Genomic DNA, 27,679 nt, shown 5'->3' with positions numbered 1-27,679 from the left:
CTTTCTGCCGAGCACCACTTTATTGTGGAATCAGAAATCAAGAGGAAGCAACTTAATATTATCGTGAGCTAGGCTAGAGACACTGATGACCAGAGCCATACTTTACTAAAGGAGGTCTAGAGAGGTGCCTAGAGATTGAAGATGAGAAGGTCCTTCAAGAAAAGAGTGTCCATGAGCTGCGGTATCACTTAACAAGTGAGTCAAGTGCCCCATGATCTATATAAACAAGATGTTGGCAAATCTCACGAATTCGAAGGAGACGACTTTTACACAGGCTTATAGCGCTACCGGATGATGTATGAAAATTATATAATTTTTGTTTTTAAATGGCAACCCTACTGAGGTTAACGAAGCGCTCCACAAAATGGATTATCGACAGCCAGCGACACTCGCTCGACAAATGATCGGCTCTCGAGAAGCATGTTAAACCGCCACATATATCCTATCATTTAATCTAATTATTCTCTGGCTGATTTGAATGCATTCGTTATCAGAGAAAGTAGTTTATAACAGATATTGACCATAAAGTAAATTCGGTCGTTTTGTACGTCAAAAGTGAAGAAAGTACGTTACAGATAAAACAACGATAAAATATATATATAAATCTTAAGGGGCCAGTTTGTGATTAAAGTCCTCCGTAACTGTATCGATTTTGATAAATGTTTTTGTGTATTCAAATGGATTTAAAAAATGCAATTTACAATTAGAAGTTTTTCTTTATGGTGACGTTTGTCTAGTTATATTACACATACTATGGCGGCCAGGGACCGGACTTATACACAAATACACTGTAGGATTTTTTTAGAATATCCAAGATGGGTTTTCAAGTATATAAAAAGAACACGTTGCCACATTCTAGACATAATCATTGATTATAAATTATTGGAATACTAAGTTATTTGTATTGTAAAATAAATTCAAAACTTGATAAACACTTTGCAAATATGAAATAGATTTTCCTTGAAATGTACTAACTTGTAATTGTCATACGTGATACTCGTTGAATATAAATTGTTGCTGTGTCAGCTTTTTAGGACCGCTACAAATGCCACGTAGCGCTAAGGCCGTTTATGCACGAGTACATTTATGTCACACGCATGTAAATGTGTGTTCATCATTCTCGATGCCATAATTTATATTTTTTTTAATATTCATGAACTTATGCGGAAGTCGTGATAGTTTCCACAATAAAGAGTACCATTAGAGATAGTGTCTCTAACGATCTTGCATTAGAGATGATAATATATACGCCATTAAAACATATTTTGAAAAAAGAAAACAAATCCCTACCGTAAAAAGTTGTGAAATCCAATTAATACCAATTCGGTTCATTTATTCAGTCACTACTGCAGGTCTTAAGCTATTACTTAATTAGCTAACCTAATAATATCTTATAGTAACCATATCATATTAATAAATCATCACTCACATAAAACTTAACTTACATTTAGTTAATTAATGAATAAAGAATCCAGTAAAAGATCGTAGCTTCTATTTGGGCCAAATATATAAGATTGCTGTAGTAACTGTTAACTCTGAATTATCAAACTGTCTTGTCTACAATATTACGTCTGTAATATTATAGACAAATATTATTTATTATTATAGACTGATACTTCTGTATCTGTAATGTAACTAGAAAAAGTATTAGTTGGAGGTCCAATCTGGGACTTCAGGATTAATTAAACAAGCTCTTGTCTGGTCTTAATATGTAATTAAACTAGTAAATTCTGATTAGATAAACCTTTTTCTAACATATACGAATGCATATCGCCTACGTAAACATTAAAATTAAGCAAATACACTATATCAACTACCAAAGCGAACAGAAATTGCTTGAACAAAAGCTACCGTGTATTTAATTTCGAAATATTGTTAGCGAATAGAAATATTACAAAGCTTTCTCAATTCAAATCGAATTTCTATAAATGATGTTACTATATTAATTATAACACTATTAATATTTACTTCTATGATTTATTTCGTTCTAAATCTTAAGGGGTTACAGTCTTTGCTTGACCATTGTCAGGTATTAAATTTCCAATAAAAAAAATATATCTTGAAACTAGATAAATTTAATGTGGGATAGTGGACTGGCTGATCATTTAATTTGACAGCGTGTGAAAACAAAAAATAATGTCTTTTGGGGAGCAAGATGCTCTATTGATACGAATGACGATGGACACTTACCCTACCAGAAGGCTCTCTAGTGCGTTGCCGTCCTGTTAATAATAGGTACGCTATTTTATTGAAGGACCCTACGGTCTTATATAAATCTCATAGTATTAAAGTACCTTTTATGTTTTATCTATTTATGTAGTCAAATAAATAAATCAGTTTATACAGAATACATATACAATCTTCAAAAAATATAACTAAAAAAACTGTGCTGTGAAGTAATAATTCGAGTTTGGAATAAAATATTATTTTGAATATTAGTTATGGATGTATGTGTGGACTCAGTTTCCGTACTTAGACGCTCAATAGGTCCATTGTGCATAGTTATGGAAAATATGTAGTATAAAAGTCGGATCCAGGCTGTATATTTTTCTATATGGGCAATTAACTTGTTCATACGCTGTCAGTTGTCGCCGTGTGTTACACAGATAAGACTAATCATCTACATGGCTAAACTGAAAACTAAACAAATTAATAGAACTCAATTCGAGTCACATTTTTTGAAACGTTGAAAAATATGAAAACAAAACTTGTCAAAACATGTACCAACTGTCGCGTGGAAAATCGATGAAAATTGGATAGAATTCAACAAAAAATTCTTGCAAATAAATTCAGTTTTTTCCATATCACAAATCTAGTCACCGATTTCATTAAGAACAAATACCTACTTTGAATGAATAGTTGACTGCTCAATAGCCGTTAGTGGCTAATTTAATACCTTAATTTTACGTCCTATGCTCAAGTCATCCAAAAAATTATTATTTTTTTTTATTAAGGTATCGAAACTTCTGTCACTTTCAGAGCGGCTTGATCCCTTGGCGTCACGTTGAGATATGAGGCCTCTCTCCATCTTCTACCATGGAGAGTCCAGAGGAGTTGTTCGGATTAATACCTACTGCGGTTTCAATATCAGTCGTCCAATTTCCGACGAATTACAGCGGTATCACCTCGACTTCCATCGTTCCACAACTGAGCGTTTTTAAGGCAGTTTTTCCGTTCCACCACGTGGAACCAGCCACCCACTGAAGTATTTCCGAACCAATTCGACTTAGGTTCCTTAAGAAAAGTATCTGGTAATGTGACCGTTCATGGTTTCACATAACACATTAACATCCTATATCTAATAGACTAGCAATAATAAATTTGCTTGTACTACCAATTATCAAAAAATATTCCGCTACAATCATAATTCCTAAATCCAATTGATAAGAAATTTTCTTGCTCATTAGATCCTTTTACTAATATACTATAGACCTGTAACAGTTTGAAAAGTATAAGGTTTATAATTCGACCACAATCGCGTATAAATATCGAGCTACGGTGTCTTACTTCGCTAGTCATATATCTTTCTATATTTTGTCTTTGGAATTAAACAAATTGCTTGCTATCGTGAATGACACCAATCAATGTAAAAGCCGACGTCACATAAATCCCGTCTCGAACGGTATCGATCGCATTCAACATCAATTAGTATTGCAATTTCTGGAGTTAAATGGCTTCGAGTAAGCTGCTCTTAGAAGCCAACTATAATGGGATGTTTGCTTGGAATTCAACTAATTGTACTATGTTACAAAAGGGTCAATAGTTTTCCTACGATATCAAGAAGGTAGGTATAGGAAGGAAGTTCAAGTGGGAAAGTATTACCGAGCGCTATACTACTCGTAATCGCCACGACGACTTATTTGCTCTTTCAAAGTATGGATATACCTTGGTTAATGGATGGATGGAGGTTCTTAATATGATTTCACTCTTGAAAAAAAAATCAATGGCGCTACAACCTTTTAGGTCTGGGTCTCAGATTTCTGTATCTGTTTCATCATCGTTTGTGAACTGAATAGGCAAGAAGATGATCAGCCATCTGTGTCTAACACACACCGTCGACTTTTTGGGTCGAAGGCTTTTGGTTTCCTCACGATGTTTTCCTTCACCGTTCGAGCTAATGTTAAATGCGCACATAGAAAGAAAATCAATTGGTGCACAGCCGGGGATCGAACCTACGACCTCAGGGATGAGAGTCGCACGCTGAAGCTACTGGGCCAACACTGCTCATTCACTCATGATAAACATTTATATAATTATGGCATTATTTTTAAGTCGTGTCTACTTGTTTAGACAACAACTACTACTGCTACTACTCTTTTGTGTGATTGAAATACAAAAAAGATAATACTGGTTTAACATGTTACTGTTAACTTAGGGCCTTTCAAGAAAAGGGCTTACAAATTCTTAAAACACAAACTAACACACTCGCAAACCCTCTGGCATCACCTAACATTAGGTGAGCCTGTTGTACTGTAAGAAGCCGCACTGAAGTCAAGCCGGAAATGTAAAATATATTTATTTGATTGTTGCAATATTACTGCTTTTCAATTGAAAATCGTTAATAAATTAAACTTTATTTTATGTATGTTTCTTTGTATTGTACCTTACTATTATTTTTATATCATGTGTTATATATTTCTATATTCCTATAGTTAGTATATTTCTATTTATTTTAGTTTGATAATATTTTTTTTCCTTAACTGTTAACCAATTTAAGCAGATTTTACTAATTAAATCGTAATCGTATTCGATTTAACGTACTGATTTGTTGAGTTTAGACACTTATATCAAACATGTGTCCACTAACCCATTGGATTTCCCATACACAACGTAAACGCGTGTCCGTCCGTTAAATACAGATTGTATTCACGGAGGCCGCTCAAGCGTTTCGATCCACACACGATATTGAAATTTCATCGAAGCACCGACCGAGACAAGTGTCTCAATGGTTCGTTACCTGTATTATACTGTATGTCATAAGCTGTAGCGATAAAATTTTATTGCATCATTAGTATTGTTTTTATACCTTCACCTCCTTATTCATAAAAATAAATCAGCACTGTTTTCTTATCAAATGATTATTCCGCCTCTTTCTGCTCAATTGTGATTAACAGAGAAATTGAGTTAAAATGGGACTGATTTATTTTTTATCGATACAAATATCTTTAATTGAAATCTATAAAATACAGATTAAAACATTGGGTATTTCAGTAAAAAATGTAATGCTAAGCGTAATTTTTAATATTTGTGTTGCCTAAGAGCTATACGCAGTTATATTTTTATTTATAGTGTTTAGCTTTTTTGTTTTTTTATTTAATTAGATATTATATGCATAACGTAAATTTACGGAATATACATTCGGTATATACAACAAATGAGCCATGTTAGGTATCACTGGTATACGTACGTATACGTAATGATGCAAAATCGGGTGGCTTCGGGCAGCTAAAAGCTACTATACTTAGGGTAGCTTAGGTTCAACACATAGAAAACTTTTTTTATGAATTTATTCGCTTATAATTTGTACCACATAAAATTCGTTTGCTAGCGAAGCGTTACATCGTTTGTTGAGAAGACTGAAGGTTGCGCTCTAAGGAATGGTACTGACTACGCGATAACACTTTGTATTCCTTCATTCATTGCTAAAGCCTTTGTTGTTTCCTGTCTACGTTAACTTTTGACGCTAAAATTTTTATTTCTCTTTTAAGCTATTCATTATTTGCCTAAATTACATAAAGGACTTAGGGATTAATATATTGTCAATTATCAGTTTGGTATAATCTGTGGACATTTAGACATAATTAAAGTGACAGCGAGACGACGAATGACAGCTGAATTAAAGTCACATATGACGTTTAACATCGCAATATTTGACAACTCACTATTACAAACAGTGACCTATGTAATAAATAAATAAATTATGTTGATGGCCGCCGAAGGTCTATAGAAAAGAATTTCTACTAACTAATTTAGTTTATATTGTATCTTCCAAAGGTAAAAATTTAGAGAGAGAAATATTGAGAGACAGAAAACGTCCCTGGAAACAATGGTACGTGAGTGGAATATTATTAAATAAAAAAAAATTAAAGAATACTAATTAAGTTAAAATAAAACTTATAGTGTAATTACAAAGTGTCTATATCTAAATTCTACGTAAATTATACTAAACTGTCCCACGGTCTTCATTAAGACAAGTTTTCACAATTTGATACCAAGGAACTGCTGGTACTAGGGCTATTCATAACAAATTTCAAAATATACATGTCAAAGCATTCTCAATCAAGTTTGATACTGTTAGTGTTTGAAACTGTTTCGAGTTTTGAAATACGTTTTTTTATAGAACAGGGGCAAGAAGGTTACCTGATGTTAAGTGATACCGAACACTCACAGAATACCAAGGATCGTAAGTGGGCAGCTGGTTCCAGCTGGAGTCCATTAAAAATATTCGAAAGATTAAATTTCGATTCAAGCGCAGTAAAATTCGTAGTCAATTCCAGCATTTTATAAGTCGGTAATTTAAAATACGAGATCAGTGTTGGCCTAGTCGCTTCAGCGTGCGACTCTCATCCCTGAGGTCGTAGGTTCGATCCCCGGCTGTGCACCAATGGATTTTCTTACTATGTGCGCATTTAACATTAGCTCGAACGGTAAAGGAAAACATCGTGAGGAAACCAACAGCCTTAGACCCAAAAAGTCGACGGCGTGCGTCAGGCACAGAAGGCTGATCACCTACTTGCCTATTTAATTCACAAACGATCATGAAACAGATACAGAAATCTGAGGCCCAGACCTAAAAATGTTGTAGCGCCATTGATTATTATTATTAATTTAAAATACAGATTCGTGATTTATTAATTGATTTGTCATCTATACAATAAAAAAGTTAAGTTAAGACACAAAATAAACACATTGGATGTATCAACAAAAAGTTTCACTAATAAAAAATGTGATACAGAGCAAAACAAAACACAACATGACATCACAAAATTTATAAAACCGTACAAAGACAAACATACGTGTAGCTATCATAAAGAAGAAAGATACATGGATTATGCATACATTGTTGTTGTTGTTGTAAATTATTTTTAATTGGGATGCATCAATAGTTCTTACCCTTCGCCAAAATAGCATTTTTTAATTCATATTCTACACAGTATAATATTTTTCAATTCACTTAAAACTAGACTATGCATAATGCATGTGCCTGGCCGCGTACAACAATACTATTACTTATTCTGTGCCCGTGCTGGATTCCACACGAAAATACTCAAAGTATATTTAACAAAATTACACAAAATCCTTTGTAAATTTTATTCGACCACACTTGCACTCGGTTTAAAGAGATTAAAAGTATTTTACGGTCCCTTGTAATCTTACTTGGATACTAAGACCAAAATATGACAAATAAGCTTATTAGATGAAACAGATTTAATTTGGTAATGAACACAGTTGGCAGCAAAGTATGAAGCTGCAGCCAAAAAGCTACTAACTTTATACCCTTTTAATTAATATCTGACGTTTAATCCGCGGTTTAGAAACCAACTGTTTTAACTATACGTATGTTTCTGCTCAGTTGTGTCGCAGGATATGTTGTGGTTAGAATCGAAATCTAGATGTTTAATCGAATAGCTAAATTTATGAATATTCAGCGCGGCACCTGCGTTTATTAATATAAGTATAGTTATAAGTTATTATTATTACTTTGTAGGTTAAGAGTGTTTATTATCTAATTACCTTAAAATGTAATATAATATTCGTTACTATAATCAAAATAAATTTATAGTATTTATGTTAACTGTAACTTTACTAATAAATAAATAAATAGATTGTAACTTATTGAGTTTAAGTGAACAGTTTATATTAGGTCCTTAGGCACTAGTCCACCAAACGCTTACAAGTAACTTTTTTGGGGTTAATTTTCGCTTGGGGCAGGATTTGGCTGGCTGGCCAGGATCCAAAGATTGCACTGAGCGCTTCCGATTATCGTAAAGAATCCATTTTTCATCACAGGTATTCGGTTTAAAATACCTTCATTATTGTGCCGGTTCAGTAATGTAACGCAGCAGTCGACGTGCGTTTGCCGGTTTGCTTTAGTCAATTCGTGAGGTACCCTTTCAATCTTTTTAATCTTCCCAATTTGCTTCAAGTGAATTAAAACAGTTTTATCACTAACACCGCAGCCTGCAGCTAACTCGGACGTGGTTTGCGATGGTTCCGCTTCCATAATAGCCTTCAATACTTCATTATCAACTTGGGTCTCAGGCCGTCCACGGGGCTTGTTCTGCAGGGAGAAATTTCCAGAACGAAAACGTTGGAACCAAAAACGAACTGTGTTTTCTTTCGCAACATGACCGCCATACACATCATTCACCCTTCGAGTCGTTTCCGCAGCACTAGTGCCGCGGCGGAACTCGTACTCGTAAATAATGCGATACTTTAAGTTTTCCATTTTGTAAAATGAGTGACGCAAACAGAAAAAAACAGAAGAAAAAACAAATGAATGACGGTCATCGAAGCATAAATTCAGGAGTAAATAGCTGTACAAATTTGAATTTGGAATTCCTTACCTAAGAGGAGAACATCGTGATTAAAGTGGCCAGTACGAAATATACCAATTTCATAAACCTACCTAATATTAGCTCATTCGTGTTAAAATATGACATGATTTTTTGTCTATTTTTAAATAGGTATATATTTGTATCTTGGCATATTTGAATTTTGTTTATATGATATTTAAGTAAAGATATAAGACTGTTATAAATGGATATCGTTTTAAAACCTTTAACGGAAAGGATGAAATAAGAACCCCAAAAAAATTTGAAAACCACATTTCTACAATACAATTTCATGATCAGAAAAAATTATAGCATGATATTTAATATCTAAATGTTTGTTTTTAGGAATTCCAGTAGAGCTCTATATTTTCACACTATCAGTAACATAAGACGTGTATCGCTATAGTCGTGTAATGAAGCGTTTCGCAAATAGCGGCATTCGCGAGCTAGAACATTTTCCGTTTGTTTTCCGTCAATTATTCATTCGACTTGAACCAGTCGACTTTTGTGATGCAATAATTGCAATTATACGACTGTTATGATTTAGGTGCTTTACGATAAAGCTAATGGGAGAACGATTTGGCTTTGTTATCTATTCAACAATCCCTAGACTTTCAATTATTAATCTGTGTTTTGAAGAAAAAAACGTTCATATTCGTACATCTTTATGATTCTAAATTTAAATTGACTTACAGTTGCCATACTTTTTCAATTACAAATATTTTGGTTATTCAACATTGTAAGCAGCTGTGACACATAAGACTCATGTGCAACAACTTTTTTTTTTAAAGAACAAGAGGAAGCTCACCTGATGCCGCGTTGTCGTTCTCTTACCTGTACATTATTGGGCGCATTCCCGTTAGGAGATTATTGCTATTTTTTTGCGATAATTTTAACCTTCATTTGTATGATGCGAACCATTTATAAAAACGATAAAACATCGGTTATTTTTTTTTCGTCTTCTTCCAATAAAATTCACCAAGGACAGTGCGACGTAATATGAATTACAACCTAGCGTATCCATATTATGGCTAATTAGTAATATTACGTTGACTTACTTTTTAGGAACACTAGTTAAAACTAGCTTAAACTAAGGCCTAACTAAAATGTTCATTAATAACCTTAGTGGTCTATAACATTTTGACACTATGTTCGTGTGTGCGAGATACTGCACTTACCTATATTCACTACACTAGTTTTAGAAACTCAAAAGGTTCAGTTCACTTTAGGCGTCTCATCCCATCCCTGTCCTTAAGGCAATCCCAAGAAGTAAGATTACATTCACATGTCTATGTAGCCGTATGTATGCCGTTTAAGTGAACTAAGGCAAACCGTTCCACCGTAAAACAAAAATTATCGTTCCAAATTTAAAAATGCGAGACGAAGAACGGTATTTCAATATTTTTTGGAAATTTTTCTTTCACTCGAATGTTAACTCGTTTAAAATCTCTTAATCCCCAAACGTAAATAAATATATCGTTTATCGCAAACAAATGGTAAGTAATTTAACGCCTAGGCGTGCACTTAAGCGCCAGCTAAGCTAATCTCATAGGTACTGTAATTATGTGCATATATAGCCTAGATTCTAGACCGTTTTATCACACTTAATGAGAGGAGCTTGCAAGACGAATCACTTCGCTGTCTCATACTTAGTTTAGTTGTACTAACATTATTTCTTGATAGCTGACGTGAACTAATCCCTTTTAGTAGTGCCGAAATACCAGCTGACAAAGTTCATCCAAATAAGGATAAGTTAAAGTACTCATAGAACAGACACATTTCTCCTTCTAAAAGGCAAACTAGATGATTAACATTCAGTGCCTGACATATTGTATTTGATAACCGTTTCCTCTTCATCTCTTCTGTACATATAAATAGAAAAGTGTATTTGTTTTAAAAGAACGGTTTGATTGTATGACTACGCTAACATTGAAATCAAGTAACACTTATGTATTTAATAAGACAAAAAATATTGCTTATCATTCAAATTACACACTTTTAAGCTCTGGTTCTGCCATTTTGCAAAAGACATTACGGGACGGTAGTATTAAGTATTAAAATTGCATATTTAAATACCTGTAGTTAATATTTTTGAAGTGAAAGTTCTTTATCGGCGTTGGAAAAAAATTACTGCACATTTCGGTTACGCGTCACATTATTCCGTTACGCGCCATATTTTTCTTGTCCCTACCACGGTTGATTCGAAGAGACTTTAAGACATCAATAAAAAAATATATAATAACGTTAAAAATGATAGTAATAATTATATTACAATTAATGAAATCTTGTTATAAGGTAAAATTAAATAATTGTATTATTTTTATTCATGACTATGATAATAAAAGCCTTTTGTTAAACTTTATCTAATTTAACTTTATTTAACCAATTTCTGTATAGTAGATCATTTTTCGAAAAATAAGGTCATAAAAAAGTTTAATTTCTTACCTGTGTACACTAGTACACGCAGACATTTTTTTCATTAAACTTTACTGAAAATTAATAAAAAAAATTATAATTAACTGAAAATAAAATGATTAATTATTTGTTTAATGCATTGTAATTATTTGAATATTTAAACAATAAATATTTAATAAAACTTATTTTCTTGTGTTTTGATTATTTTTTAAATGATTTTAATTGATCTGTATTTTACCACTTGTTTTCACCGTTTTGAGTATTGAACTAAACTCAAAACCATCGCAGGTAATTTCGCAATAATCTAACGAGCGAACTCCACATTTGTGCTTCCATTCCGATTCGGATATTAACGTGTGGGATTATCGCAAATCGGCTTCAATATGGGAGTGTGCTGTGATACGGGGACGGATTTATAACTATAGCTGGCCTCACAATTAGAGTATAGTAGCGAATATAAAAATCGTCTACTTTTATAAATTGTCTGTACCATATTTATAATATAGTTAACGTAAGAAAAAATACCTCGCCAGTCAAACACATAACATTAACTTTTGGTGGTGGGGGTACTGTACTCAAATTTTTGCATATTAATTGATTCATTTCTGAACCAATTTGACTTCCTTCCTTCAAGAAAGGGCGTATTAATTCTTATCAACGACAACGCATTCGCGAGCCCTCTGGCATGTCCATGGGCGGTATCACTTAACATCAGGTGAGCCTACTGCCCGATTGCCCCTGTTCTATAAAATAAATCAAGCTAAACAATTTGAAGCTTATTTAAAATAAAAGTACCTAGAAAGTATAGATATAAGAGGTATAGCGTCTTTGTTATTTTTGTTGTCAGCTATAGTATTCTGATTCTTCAACACTACGTTAATAATAATTTAAACTAAATATATGTAACTACTTGTTGGCTCCAATAGCAAACAAACAAAGTCCGACCCTGGTGTTTTCCGTAACGACGTGTGCTCTAGCGTCTGATAAACGGGGCATTAGATAAGCTGTTCTTTCAGCTTGGAATAAGCTTCTGTTGCTAGTCGCCTGTAAATCGTAGAAAAAAAAGTTTTGACTTTATACGTTTTCTAGATATTTTTAGATAACTTGGAATAGATTTAAAGATTAAACGAGAAATCGAAACTTTGATTAGCGTGTTTTTGGAAGCTTTATTGAGCGCGAGCTTTTCTGCTTATAGTGTTCATAAAACAATCTTCCCAATATACTAAAAATTTTGCCTAACATTATACAACTAAAATCTGTTATACTATAAATAAACGTTAATGAAATTAGTTCCATTTCAAATTTTTAAAGAACTTTGTTTTGTTCGATAAATATCGTGAATTAAAATACGCATTTATTTTTAATGTAATAATATATTTCGCGAAGATAAGCAAAAACCAACCTGTGTACCAACAACTGGCTTATGTTTTGAGCCGTTATTTTTTTTAGTAAACACTCGCTTATAAGGCTTTTTATATTCCCATCAGATATAAACAGTACATATACATCCACTTTTCGTAGTTTTGACGTGCGTGGCCGCAGCTTCAACAAAGCATTACATTGGAGTGACCCGCTGGCTTTCGGGAAGCGAGCCTACTTCGTGACGATGTCCAGGCCGTCATCTCTAACCGTGGAGGCTGTCCAGCTGGACGATGAGGGAATATACAGATGTAGGGTCGATTTTAAAAACTCCCCTACAAGGAATTTTCAGATACGACTCAATGTTATCGGTAAGTTTATTTTCCATGTATTAAAATACATAAAGATTTTTTTACAATAAAAGAAGATATGTACAAATTATTATTAACACGTAAACTTAATAGCAAATAGGTGCATAGGAATAAGATAATTTCAAGATATGTTATTTATTAGTATCTGTTTTGTAATCATTTGTTTCTTGTAATAGACAAGTAGGTGGTCAGTCTTCTGGCCTTTGGGTCTATGGCAAGCCGGTTTACTCACGATGTTTTCCTTGTTCACCGTTTGAGCGAGCGTTAAATGCGCATATAGAAAGAAAGTCCATCCAGTGCATAGCCGGGGTCTCGAAGCTACGAACACAGGGACGAGAGCCGCACGCTGAAGCTACTTGGCCAACACTGCTCAATTTATTTATTATTATCATAGGGTTATCAATTTATAACCTTAACTTTCACGCAAGTACTGCAAATTGAATTAAAATTTCAGGTAAACAAACGAAGTAAATAATGTAATAAAATAAAGTTAATATTAATTTTATTTACATTTCTAGTACCACCACATCAGTTGCTGCTGTACGACGAAGCTGGTCGAGATGTGGCAGGTGTCGTTGGGCCCTTAGAAGAGAGTGGTAACTTTACACTACTCTGCGAACTTAGAGGTGGTGAGTAGCGAAACCTCATCTGAAGTCAATAATTATTATTATTATAGAAGTATTTCCGGACCAATTCGACTAAGGGTCCTTCAAGAAAAGAGCGTACAAATTCTTAAAAGGCCAGCAACGCACTCACTAGCCCTCTGGCATTGAGAGTGTCCATGGGCGGCGGTATCACTTAACATCAGGTGAGCCTCCTGCCCGTTTGCCCCCAATTTTATTTTTAAAAAAATTCACTTGTTCTGCCCTAGACTGTATCTGTTGTTATGAACATTTTTCTTATATAGACAAACAGTGTACCCCATTAGTAGGTAGTATATATATTATACATAGTATAGCAATCAAATCAATCTCCGGGCTACGCATGGCGGTTTGCATTTTATTTTAAGTGTTTCCCGCCGCAGGGCAAACCCGCCTGCACGTTTGCCCTGTGTCGTATAAACATTATACGGTGAAGTTATCTTTTTGTCAAGTATGAACAAGTGTTAATTGCGTTCAGATAAATCAAAAATCTATTGTTGGTACGGGATTTCAACATATGAAGTTGGGAGAGATTTGGTAAACCACATCTGTAATTCTTGTCTATTCATACGTAACCCGCAGTCTGAATTTACATTACTATAATAAATGTTTTACGTCTGTAAATATTATTTATCTTGTAAGCATGATAAAAACATTCTCGAATAATAAATTTCTTTACAACAGCGACGGAACGAACGTCAAAGTTATTATCATTACATTAGGCTGGAGAACATTAAAATAATTTTACAGTCCATTTCCTCTTTCTTTTTCCCAAATTCATAATCCTAAAGAAACAATAACATCAATCAAACAGAAAAAATACTTCAAAGGAATCATAACTTTACCGTGTGCACACAAAGTCGTGAATCACATACATAACAAAGATGCGAAGAATATGATATCGCTCAAAAAGACAGGACAATAGGTACACTTGAAGTTGAAATAGAAGCGGAAATAGGTAGAAACAAACTATTAACGTTACAAATGGCACTTCTGTTACAACGGAGGGCATTTATCAAAAGGTTTCAAGCGAATTTCAACCTTATCCGCGTTGATTTGGCAAAATAATGTTTACGTAAACATTGATGGAGGGAAATCTCAATTTCTATGAAAAATAACAGGTAAGACAGGGAATTTATTACAGCTGTATCTTTCAATTTATTATCGTATCAATCTATTATTAAGTATTACGCACCTATACAGGACCCACTTAATAACAACTCTTTCACGTTCCTTTCTTTCTACAATAACATACAATTTCTGTATTGCTGTTTGGTGTAAACAGAATATATATATTAAAAACTGTATTTATAAAAAAAATGGCTTGCCAACGCGCATTACTATAAAATCTTATATTATAAACAAACAAATATAACAATAAAAACTAATTGTACAGGCAAACACAGTAATATACTTAATAACCCATACTATTATTTTGTGTAAACTATTTGACTTAACAAAGCCAGGAATATAAATAAATTATTGTATAACTTTGGAGATAGATCTGCGAAATTGTAGGAAAAATTTCAAGGGAAAATTTATAAGCTAAGTTGAGTTACACATCCTAGGAATAGCAGAATTAAAGTTATAGTAAAGTCTGCGTTCAGCGGTTATTCCCGTAGACCTTGGCTGCTACGACGTAGCAGAGTGACGACCGATAACGGAAGCAACATCTAATCATTTTTATATACAATTTCAATGTAGTTCTCGCAATACTTATTACACTAATGTTGGATATTTTAAAGTTATTATAAAGGACCGGTGTGACGGACCCTTTTGAACACATGCAGTGTTATTCTACGTATAACCTACACAAAATATCAATAAAAATCAAAAATACATACATTTATTATATAGTTGTTTTTATGGAACAGGGAAAAATGTGCAGGAGGCTCATCTGGTGCTAAGTGATACCACCAATGCCCATATTTTAGAGGGCTACATTTGCAGAGGGCTCGCAAGTGCGTTGCCGGCCTTTTAAAAATAGGGACGTTGGACCCCTAAGTCGAATTGGTTCGGAATTACATAGGAAGCAGCTGATTCCAATTAATAGTGGTAGGAAAACCTGCTTAAAAACTCAGTTGTGGAATGACGGATATTAATTTTGTGATGAATAATCCTATTTTTTTGTAAATTTATTAACGTAACAAACGGCCTGTGCCTGGCTGGATATTCTATTTTGGAAATAAATTTAGCTTCTGTACTCAGAGATGTTTTTAAAAAATACTTTGGAAATTTGAACTTAGGCCAAGTTTGATTTTATTCGTTACATAATATATTATCTTATTTTTAATATTTCGTCTTATTATTCTTCGTTTAGATTAGGTATTTTTTAAAAATTAAACTACGACATTAGTACAAAAAACAAACTGAACGGAGTGCTCGAAAACTTTGTACATAGTTCAGAACTTTAAATTCGAGATGAGAAATATTTTGTCGCTCGACTTCGGACTTGCGTTATGAGTTTTTTCCTGTGATGAATAAAAGATATGTGTCTCTGAAGATTAAACAGCAGGAATTTTAATAAAAATACCCATATAATTAGATATGTTATGAAGAAGTTATTTATAGCAGTAAAATGTTATTATATAATTTATTTTCCATGTTTATAAAAACCAACATGATATTTTTATTTATTTATTAAGAGGCGCGCCAACAAGGCTACACATAAATAATAACTGATAGAAGAAGTAGAAGAAGTTATATATTTTGCACCACATGTGTGTCCTCAATGTGGTCCTGCGGCGAGGACAAACATAATGATTATAGCATACCAATGTTTACAATCAATAATTCTACACAGACAAACATTACTATACTCATAGGATCACAAAACAAAAAACATCAAACTACGAAACATAGCAAAAAAACTGATAAAGTGATAACGGAATGCCCTTCTTGTAGTCGGATGGGTTGAAAACCTTGATTGTTCTGGCCCTGCAGCCGATAGCACAGTCTAGCCATTCTGTTTAATGGATCGTGGAACCCGTGGTGGTGGTGGGTTTAAAAAAATATAGATCTGGTTAAAAACTATATAAATATTATAAAAGGAGTAAAGCACAAATGCTTGAGCCAAAATGTTGATGGGTACTCATTGCTAATCAAACCAATCCTCAATTTCTTATGATTAATATGTCATACCTAATTCCAGAATTTCTTACTAACGGCACCTTAGATGTCACATACCGAGATTCGAAGCTATTAATAACAAAAATATATAATAACCATAACAATGATAGTAATAATTTTAATACAATTAATGAAATTCTGTAATTATCTTACTGGTAATAAGGTAAAATGAAATAATTGTATTATTTGTGTATATTATATATACATTGATAGCACGCACTTACCCCAACATATATTTTGAGTAAAATAAGTTTGATATCACATAAAAGTATTAGGTCCTTACATATGAAATTGGCGTTTTGTCGTACTGGCTACTTTGACCTCAAATACCTCCTCTTTGGTTAGGAATTTCAAATTTAAATTTGTACAGCTATTTACTCCTGAATTTATGCTTCGATGACCGTCATTCATTTGTTTTTTCTTCTGTTTTTTTCTGTTTGCGTCACTCATTTTACAAAATGGAAAACTTAAAGTATCGCATTATTTACGAGTACGAGTTCCGCCGTGGCACTCTAGTGCTGCGGAAACGACTCGAAGGGTGAATGATGTGTATGGCGGTCATGTTGCAAAAGAAAACACAGTTCGTTTTTGGTTCCAACATTTTCGTTCTGGAAATTTCGACCTCGTGGACGGCCTGAGCCCCAAGTTGATAATGAAGTATTGAAGGCTATTGTGGAAGCGGAACCATCGCAAACCACGTCCGAGTTAGCTGCAGGCTGCGGTGTTAGTGATAAAACTGTTTTAATTCACTTGAAGCAAATTGGGAAGATTAAAAAGCTTGAAAGGTGGGTACCTCACGAATTGACTGAAGCAAACCGGCAAACGCGCGTCGACTGCTGCGTTACATTACTGAACCGGCACAATAATGAAGGTATTTTAAACCGAATCATTACCTGTGATGAAAACTAATAACTCTGATGGGGCAGTCCAAATCGCCTTCACAGATTTTATTGATTCCCCTCCGACTGGTTTTTTTAGTAAAGGGGTTAATTAACTACCTATGAGATGGCAAAAGTGCATAGAAAACAATGGTTCATACTTTGATTGATAAAATATATTATATTTAAAAATATTCGACTTTTTGTTCCTCCCATACAAAACGCCAATTTCATATATAAGGACCTAATATTTAATGTCCCGCCAAATTTGAATTAAATCAAAAAGCTCATTCGCACTATTTTAGATTGTGGCAATAATAAGTTATTCCGTATGTTTCGTTAGGAAACCGCAAACCGCTGACGTCGGTGTAAAATTTAACGAGACTGAGAGTTACCGGTTTACCGGTTAAATTTGGATGTCTGCTAATCACGGTAAAACGGGTTGATAGATTTATGACGATTTTCTTACAATATCTGTATAAAGGGACTTTATACAGATAATCCAGTGGAGCATGGGTTGGACATATTTCTGCTTAGATCAACTTTAAAGGCAACAATTCCTGTGTCTAAAATGTCGTAAGTTAAGACTTAGTATGACCCAGTATATTTTTGACTTGCAAAAGTTTCAGTCGTCAACCTGAATCTTACCTTAAGAGTCTTATCGTTGTCAAGTTATTTTGCTTCATTATTAGTATTAATTGCGATCTTAGAAAAAATACAATTTATGCAATGTCCAGGTGAAACTCGGAGATTTTTTTTTTTTATAAAATAGGGGGCAAACGGGCAGGAGGCTCACCTGATGTTAAATGATACCGCCGCCCATGGACACTATCAATGCCAGAGGGCTCGCGAGTGCGTTGCCGGCCTTTTAAGAATTTGTACGCTCTTTTCTTGAAGGACCCTAAGTCGAATTGGTTCGGAAATACTTCAGTGGGCAGCTGGTTCCACATAGCGGTGGTGCGCGGCAAAAATTGCCTTGAAAAACGCTCAGTCGTGGAACGTCGGACGTCGAGGTGATACGGGTGGAATTTTTTATTTTGCCTCGACGTCCGATGCTGAAACTCAGCTGCAGGTATTAATCCGAACAACTCCTCTGAACACTCTCCATGGTAAATGCGGTAGAAGATGCAGAGTGGCCCCACATCTCTACGCAACGCCAAAGGATCGATTATGGGATTGAATTCCGCCTTTACACAAATTTATTCTTATTGCAATTAATGTATTAGTCTACGTTTTGCTACATGATAAATAGAATCTAGTGAATAAACACTGACTACCTCCCGTCCTATTTTAAAATAATGTCTAAATATTTTTGCACGACATAAAAGTAGTTGAATAATAGAAAAGCAATGTCTAAAAAGTAGTTTTTTTTAATCGTAACAAAATTATAAGGAAAAAACTGATAAATATTAAGGCATCTCCCAATAATACTATAAATAATTATTATACTTAAAATGAACGAATAAACATCTCTAAGACTATAGGTCCAACGTTATACTAAGCTTATTTCTTTTGATGATATCTCAATGGAGTTCGAAAAGATTTTTCCAACAAAAGGCTTAAAGAAATCTCGTTTCAAGGTTGTGTTATTCCCACCATTGTCCAAAAGGCTCAGAAAAGATTGTTCTTATCTTTTTGTTTTCATGGGTTCATTCAGTTTCCAACATGTTATTATAAATAATCTTCTTAATATATATAAATCTCGTAGCACGATGTTTGTCCGCGACGGACTCCTAAACTACTTAACCGATTTTAAATTAAATTGGCACACCGTGAGCAGTCTGGTCCAACTTAGAGATAGGATAGCTTAGATCTTTAATTATAGTCGCAATTTTATTTTATTGCAAATTATTTGTCTGTAATTAATTGACAGTCACAATTATCTGTTAACTCCAAAAGATTCTAACAGATGTCGATACTTTTGGACTGGAATGGGTAAGTAATCAATAGATGGCACAGCTATGGTAAACCGACAAACGTGTCATATAAGCTACAATTCAATATTATGATTACCACGTGTTATTGAGGCTAAAGTATTAAGTAAATTAATTTTGTAGTAAACGAAATACCGTGAAATTCAATTATTTCTACTTTTTTTAATTTTTGGTGTTAGCATAGCCAACCACGTGTTACTTAGACCGAAGTGTAAATCAAATTCAAATTATAGTGACGATAATACAGTGAAGTTCGCGGGGGCAGCTAGTGTTTTAATAAATATTGATACCTATTTATAACGTGAATTAGTTACCTTCTAGTAATTTTATATTTTGGTGTGTCTGAATATATATTTATGTATATAATTGTACTGTACGCGTGTATGTCACTGAACACCTCTTAAACGGCTGGACTAAATCAGCCCCGTAGATGGCGCTGCAGTCGGTATCTAGGTTATTTAATTGTACAGCAAATAAACAGCTAGTATATTTATAATTCTTCTGTGCATGTGTTCGAAATTGTACTCCTAAATGGCTGAAAAGATTTTGATAATTATTCTTTGTTTGTTCGTGAGACGTGTGTACAGAACAACGTCTGTGGGATCCGCTAGTATATATATATGATATATATTTCAGTGCTCTAAATATATCTAAAAAATGATAAAGAAATATAAAAGATTTCGATTTATCTTGTAAAATATTTGGAAAATAGTAAAAATAAATGCAATCTTTATTTAGCACAAAAATCCGTATTATTATCTATAATAATGAATAACGTAAAAGGCACGTTCCGGTAAGGTATTCTCATTTAAACGTAATAAAAAATGTTTAAAATATATTTCAATCAATAATTCCAAAGCATCAAAACAGTAATTAGTATAATAATAACAAATATATATGTATAGTTATAATAATAACTTAACCTATCTAACGTAGGCATATTAAGGATATTTTTAAATATGATTGTTCAGGGAAACATTAAAGTAGTATTCTGATACTTTGAAAACATCGAGGTAAAGATAAAATTCGGCGATGCAATATACCGTCTCGTTATGAGAAATGCCCAACTTTTAACTGAATACCTTCACGCAGCACGTTCAGTTCTTTCATACTTTATTCAAACACTTTAAGATATCGCTGATGGAATTATTGATTTGAATTCAGGTGAACTCTTTGGACGTCTTCGGTAACTTGTATAGAATACATATATTATTTATGACTAGGAATACTCTAATAATAATAACATATTTACGGCTTATATACATATAAATATTGTGAATTTTTAGTAGTTTGTATCTTATCCAGTAGCAGAATTGTTTCGGTTTTCTTCAAATCGTTCAATAGGGAGCCATTTTGTTTTGAATTTAGAACGTTAAATTTCGAAATTCAAATTAAATACTTTTTGATAGATTTTTGGAGTATTATAATCCTGCTTTAGTGTTGCATGTTTGTATATAAGTATAAATCCTTCATATTCACGCAGCGTGTAGTAAGTTCTCAGCTATATACATGAAATCGTAATTAAGTTTATTCCCAGATCGTAAAGTTTATGAAATGGTTGTAATTTTTAGCAGTGATGCCCTTGTAGCGTGCACCGCTCAACTTTGAAGTTGTGGTTTGAATCACGGCTGTGCGAATGCACCAAAGTGACAAAGTGCAGATTAGTAAACATTCGTGGATTTTGCTATCTATGTGTGCAAACGGTTAAGGAAAACATGCATTAGATCACAAAATTGACGGTGGGTGTCAGACACAAAGGCTGATAAATAAATGCTCACAAAACTCCACTCAAACAGCAGGACATATTTCCAATTTAATGTCTAAGAAATTCCGGAAGGACGCCATACAATTTGTTCTACCCTTAAAAACATTTAGTACAAATTATATTGCCCATTGCTCTGTTCGTAGTTCAAGTGTAAAGTAAAGTTGCCTTAAGAGACGCTGTTGTTTTGATTATGTAAAATAAACTAGATATTTTTGGGGGCACGGTAGTGCGCCCGCCATGTCGAGCAAAAAGCGTGACTGCCGTACCATTATTTTCTCGGCAGTTCAGGCCGTTTTCGATCCCCTATAACTTAACCGTTATGGATAAAATTAGAAGCATTATTATATATTGACTTTAAGCAATCGAACCAAACAATGTAATTTAATATAACATGTACTACTTGTGCCAAGTCATCCAGTCAATGTATTTAATAAAAACATAAATGATTTGGAATATTGATATGGTCAGTATAAGATGTTTGTTAGGTTAGCTAATTATGTATTAACTTGATACAGTAATACACTTCAGTAGGGACTGAATAAATTAACTGCCTTAGTTTAACTGGACTGGTTAACATGGACATCACGAGTTTTACAAGAACTGCGTTACGAGACGTGTTTTTCACAAGTTATCTTTTTCATGGCATTAATTTTAAAGTTTCAATCCTTAGGTCGCCCTCAACCAACACTATCCTGGCTGATCAATAACACACCCGTTGATGACCACATCATCCTGAAAAATGATGGCAAAGTTATCATTAGTAAAATCAGCGTAAGTGGCGCTGAAAGAAGCTGGCTGAATAGTACAGTGAGATGTCAGGCGACGAACACAGCGCTGTTGAGTCCACACGAACGCACCGCTAGGGTGGAAATGAATTGTAAGTGTCCTTATTGAGCAAAGTTGACGGGATCTCAATGGGTGTAATAAAATTGTTCGATTTAGATATAAGTTTATCAATGTAGCAATACTATTTTAAAAATATGCGCCAAATGTTTGAAACAGAGCTTCTGTAGACACGTGTAATCAATGTGTGAAAATCTTACACTGGTGGTGTAAGATTACACACAAAACTACGATATTTCGTAGCAATATTTGAGGTACGCATTATTTACATTACTTTAATACGTTGTCAAAATCTTTGAATATATGTGGTCTCAATGTTCTAGTAGTTTCCGATTTATTTAATTAACATTCAAGATAAGCACATATTATTTAAGATTGATGACTTAAGTAATGGTGAATTTCTAAAAGTTTTCTATTCAACTTGAAACGAGTAGAATTCAAACTTCCAAAGTAGTTTCATACAATTAAAAGTTTTACTTAGAACAAAATCAATTCTATACTCTATACGGCTATTGATTGATGCTTGATATCGTTGCTTAATTTCTGATATTCAACGAACTTAGGAAGCAGCATAAGAACTTGGGTAATCGTAAACTTATTCCTAGTGCGACCAACATCAGTATCAATAGCAGGGAAGCCTGGCCAGCTATCGGCGGATTCTGAAGTTACACTGGTCTGCATCACACATGGCAGTAGACCACCAGCCCAGGTCACATGGTATCGAGAGAACAGGAAATATACTAGAGGAAAGGTATGTTAAATAGAGGTATTTTAAACGAGTCATCTAAATAATACAAAATCTGTTTTGATACCAATGTCTTATTTATCTTACTTCTACAATATCATATAGCTATATAAAGTTAGGTTTCAGTAAATCTATTATTATATGCTTGACTATTTGCAGAAGAAAATATATAGTTTATTTAGTTATAGTTTTAAGAAAAATAGTCGCATAGATATTATTTAAAAACAAAGTGTTTCGATGAATTTGCTATGAATAAAGAAGAAAGTCAGCTTAATTTATTCAGAGTATTTCTGGATGTCCACTAAAGTAGTTTTTAGATTGAATTGATTGATTAAATGGGCAGACAACATTTCCGGCCATCAAATAAACCATCGAGAAACTAACATGACAGCATTTTATTGAATAGCATGCAAATTCGGTTACAAATAGAATTAGTTTTAAGTTTTTATTTATAAATCGAATTGCAAAGATTTATTTAACTTCTACCAACTTTTTTAACGTACATCATGGGACAGATTGCACTTTAAGTGTATTCTAAGTACATATAAAACTTATAATCTTGTATTTATATTCAACAGCACAGCGAGTATATGAACGATACGTCAACTGTTAGTAAACTCAGCATGTTACCGCAACCAGAAGACGATGGTACAACGATAAGGTGTCGAGCTGATAATCCGATACTCAGAGTCGCTTTGGAGGACTCGTTCAAAATGAGTGTTGTTTGTGAGTATTATATCGAAATAACAGTGGCTGTTCGCTGTTCGATACAATTCATTTGTTGGTATGTCTACATAATATTTTTACAATGAAACAAAGCTTACGTAAATACTATAAAAATCATTAACTAGATTCTACAGATGATATTTTTATTGGCTTTACAAGTCATCAATATTTTCAGGTTATATTATACTAATATGTATTACAAGCAACAATACCTATTATTCTTTATAAGACATTCGCAATTGCCAAAGGTCTCATATAGAAAATAATAGTTAATGTCTTCTATTAAAAACTAAAACATTTGTTTACATTAAATTGCAAAAGCCCGTTCTAAATATAAATAAAACGAATCAACATAAAATAAGCGTAATGTACCAAAACAACAATTCGACTACGTGAGATCTCTCAGATAGAAAAACTAATTTTCCGACTTTTATCTAAATATCCTCGATTTTCTTATCAAAACTAGATATTTGCTTCATTCAAAAGTGTACTTAGTGCCACTGAAATAAAGCTCAAATTAGTCTGAATGTTAACGAAATCTTAACACACGGATATGAAATAAACACCTCGATTTCATACAACTCAATTCGAGAACTTTTGGGAAATTGCACTGGGTACTTGCAGTTTTTATTTCAAGGGATTTTAGGCTTTATGTGGCTGAAGTAAGGTTTAATTTCTACAGACAGGCCGGTCGTAACTATGTCCCTGGGCAGCACCCTCAACCCGAATGATATAAAGGAAGGCGACGACGTATACTTTGAGTGCAACATAAAGTCCAATCCTAAAGAGCACCGCATCTCATGGTATCATAACGTGAGTGAGTCAAACATTTATTATAAAATTTTCTTTTTCATAAGGAAACCAGCCGGTGCTGAGTATTCGTATGAGGGGTTCTTCTAGAATATGCATGTGATTAAGTCAATTAGAACGATAATGCTTTTCCTATATAAAAAATGGATCTCATAGTTTTTGCTCGTTTTTAGACCATTGCGCGTTCTTGGATACGTTTACCTAGGAAAATAACGTAAAGTTAAAGTTTAGATACAATTATGAATTGATTATGCGTGAAGCACTTTTGCGTTCGTAACAAGGCGTACGCCACCACGTCGTTTCTATGTGCGTGTGTGTTTCATTTAACTTTCTTGTATGATGAAAAACCTCTTGAGGAAACATGCCTTATAACTTAAAATTAAGGCGTGTGTCTGACACAAATCACAGATACTTAACAAAATCAGATATAAAAATTTAAAACATTTTAAGGCAAAGTCATCCAGTACCAGCTTATATATCTGGAGGTTTTCATTTAAAAATGTTATACTTGAGATTGAGCCTTTAATCTTTGTTTGTCTTGCTATTACTATTAGATTGATTATTAAATTTTGTTTTATTATTACTCTCAAAAGTCGTAAATTGTCATTTCGTCCTGCAATTTGCGTGGTAGGATTGAGAAACCTAAGTAAAATAAAACCATCGCAACTATTTTGAGAAATTTCCGAAACCCCTAACTCGAAACGAAACTCATCATACAGTTTAAAATTCATAAAAATAAAATCCGATTTCGTAAAATTGTAACAAGGTAGCTTGAATGAAGAGTTGTTAAGAGAACATTTTTAAAATATTAAAAGTGGCCGGTGAGCTACTTTCCACAACTTGTGATTAATTAGTACAATTTTATTTGGCATAAAGGTTTTTGAGTCAGATATATCTCCGATTTGTATTTAATATACTCTGTACATTATTTCTAGGTATTTTATATAAATTGTACAAAATACCCGTAATTGGTACGAGCCGTTTCTATGAAATACTAATAAACAAGTTACTGGCACTAAGAACTCGGAGCTATTACAAGTTTTATTTATTTACCAAACCTTATTAAGGTATTTTTTACATATCAAGTATGACAAAAAAGTACAGTTATTACCCGCTGAAGTTGTTTTGTTTATGTTAATACACGTAAATGTTAAGGCGTTATTAAAAAGTATATAGTGAAATAATAAGTTAAATAAAAATTTATAGGATGAACCAGTCAGCCAGAACATGTCTTCTGGGGTCTTCATCAGTACCAAGTCGTTGGTACTCCAGCGAGTGACCAGACAAGACGTTGGTTTATATTTATGCAGGGCAGCCAATCAAATTGGGGAAACTACCAGTCAGTCCGTGTACTTGAGAGTGCAATGTAAGTATTTATATAAAAAAAGGTCTGGTTAAAAATATAACTGTGCTGACGGTCCTTGCGCTTTGTTTTATATTCAAAGCTTTTTCTCCTTCCAATGTAATGGCCAAGGCAATTTTCACTAACGATTCAAAACTTTATACTAACAATCTTAAACAACATCTCAACCTATCCTATGCTGAAACGGAAAGTATTCTTATTCTGCAACAGTAATCTTAATATATATAAATCTCCTGGCACGATGTTTGTCCGCGATGGACTCCTAAACTACTTAACCGATTTTAAATTAAATTGGCACACCGTGAGCAGTCTGGTCCAACTTAAGAGATAGGATAGCTTAGATCTTTAATTATAGTCGCAATTTTATTTTATTGAAAATTATTTGTCTATAATTAATTGACAGTCACAATTATCTGTTAACTCCAAAAGATTCTAAGAGATGTCAATACTTTTCGACTGGATTGAGTAAGTAATCAATAGATGGCACTGCTATGGTAAACTGACAAACGTGTCATATAAGCTACAATTCAATATCATGATTACCACGTGTTATTGAGGCTAAAGCATAAATTAAATTTATTTTGTAGTAAATGAAATACCGTGAACCGTAATTCAATTATTTCTACTTTTTTAATTTTTAGCATAGCCAACCACGTGTTACTTAGACCGAAGTGTAAATCAAATTCAAATTATAGTGACGATAATACAGTGAAATTATTATTTCGCATTAAGGAGAAACGAAGTTCGCGAGGGCAGCTAGTTCGATTATAAAATTCTAATGGTTATGTAGAAATTACTATGTCCAGAACCGTTAAAATGTCAAATGTAAGTAATGAAGACTAGCTGCCCATGACATAAGGAATGGGGAATCACACGAGGTTTTCCTATGTCTTGTAATGCACTTTCTTTTTAATTGAAAACTTCTTTAGCATCGTTGTGGTTTGAAAGTCTATGAAACGAAAAAATAACATTAAATAGAGACAGACACATACATTCATAGGATATATCGTGGGAGAAAATGAGAAAGGAAACATTATACAGTGTATTAACTTTAAATTAATGTATCGGCATCGTGGCAAGATGTATTCTTTACTATATTGAGAACAGTAATAGAGAGTTTATCGCCTTACCTGAAATTTCAATACGTTTTTATAATTACAAATTATCAGTTCAGCTCAGTTAGTTGATGTTGTGTAATAATTTTCGATTAGTAAGTAGAAAACTTTGCGAAAGGTTGCTTGAATGTCAGGAAAAAGTTAATTTACACTTGTTAAAGCAATATTTAAATGAAGAAATAGTTTAAATTTATAAACTAAGGTCCTTAAGATGTCTGCAGAGAAACCGCAAACTCGTGATTGTGATGCAAATGCAACGAGTGACCGAACTCAGCTTGCTTATTTGCAAAGTACTTCATTTAACATTCTATTCTGGATCTAAGTGTTTTAAATTGCTCATTTTTCTCACACTTGCCGACTATCTTGTTTTTTTTTAATATAATAATAGTAATATTTGTATTAAGGATGACAGACGTCAAACCTATTATCAACGTTGTTGTTTATAATTAAAATAATTAATTTAATACCATTTTTTTATTATGACATTGGCCAAACGTTAATTCCACAAGGTTTTCATTACTAAACTAACGATTTTTGGTAGTTGGCGTGCAATTTATATAGAAGATCTATACCCTATGATATAGACTGAACAAATTCGCGCCCACTTACTAAAAATATAGGATAAGTTATCTGTGGCCGCACATATTTCCCGCGAAATTGTTGTTACATTAACCATTTTATTACTACTCTCTCGTCGTCTACAAGACCATAATTTTTAACAACTACTATTTTTATATGAGGTAATTATTATTTGTTTTTTAGATGCGCCAACTTGTACTCAGCCCACACCAGTAGTAATTGGAGCAAGACTTGACGAGTCTCTCCGTGTGAGGTGTACAGTCAGCGCTGACCCGGCCGATGTGGCATTTTACTGGCAGTTTAATAACAGCGGGGAAAGCTTTCAAGTGTCTCCTGCCAGATATGGTGAGAATTGCTCCCGATTAGATATCTTTTTATGTTAAATTACATTTAGGACAATTCTTTCTGACCAATTTCTTTGGGGATCAATTCACAAACAAGGAATAATTCT

The 27,679-nt window shown here is 33.5% G+C and overlaps 1 protein-coding gene across 1 annotated transcript in view; it reads left to right on the top strand.

The window, feature by feature from the left end:
• LOC123709954 (nephrin-like) overlaps nucleotides 1-27,679 on the top strand; it is a 91,685-nt gene that overhangs the window by 45,002 nt on the left and 19,004 nt on the right. The window contains exons 4-11 of the mRNA XM_045661589.1: nucleotides 12,492-12,700; nucleotides 13,219-13,329; nucleotides 21,718-21,924; nucleotides 22,496-22,641; nucleotides 23,214-23,361; nucleotides 24,044-24,174; nucleotides 25,378-25,537; nucleotides 27,412-27,573. Coding sequence (XP_045517545.1) covers nucleotides 12,492-12,700; nucleotides 13,219-13,329; nucleotides 21,718-21,924; nucleotides 22,496-22,641; nucleotides 23,214-23,361; nucleotides 24,044-24,174; nucleotides 25,378-25,537; nucleotides 27,412-27,573 — 1,274 coding nt within the window. The remainder of the gene's footprint in view (nucleotides 1-12,491; nucleotides 12,701-13,218; nucleotides 13,330-21,717; nucleotides 21,925-22,495; nucleotides 22,642-23,213; nucleotides 23,362-24,043; nucleotides 24,175-25,377; nucleotides 25,538-27,411; nucleotides 27,574-27,679) is intronic.

Source organism: Pieris brassicae, chromosome 5, assembly GCF_905147105.1.
Source record: "Pieris brassicae chromosome 5, ilPieBrab1.1, whole genome shotgun sequence".
NCBI lineage: Eukaryota > Metazoa > Arthropoda > Insecta > Lepidoptera > Pieridae > Pieris > Pieris brassicae.
The sequence above is the reverse complement of the archived record's forward strand: the minus strand, read 5'-3'. Positions and strand labels throughout refer to the sequence as shown.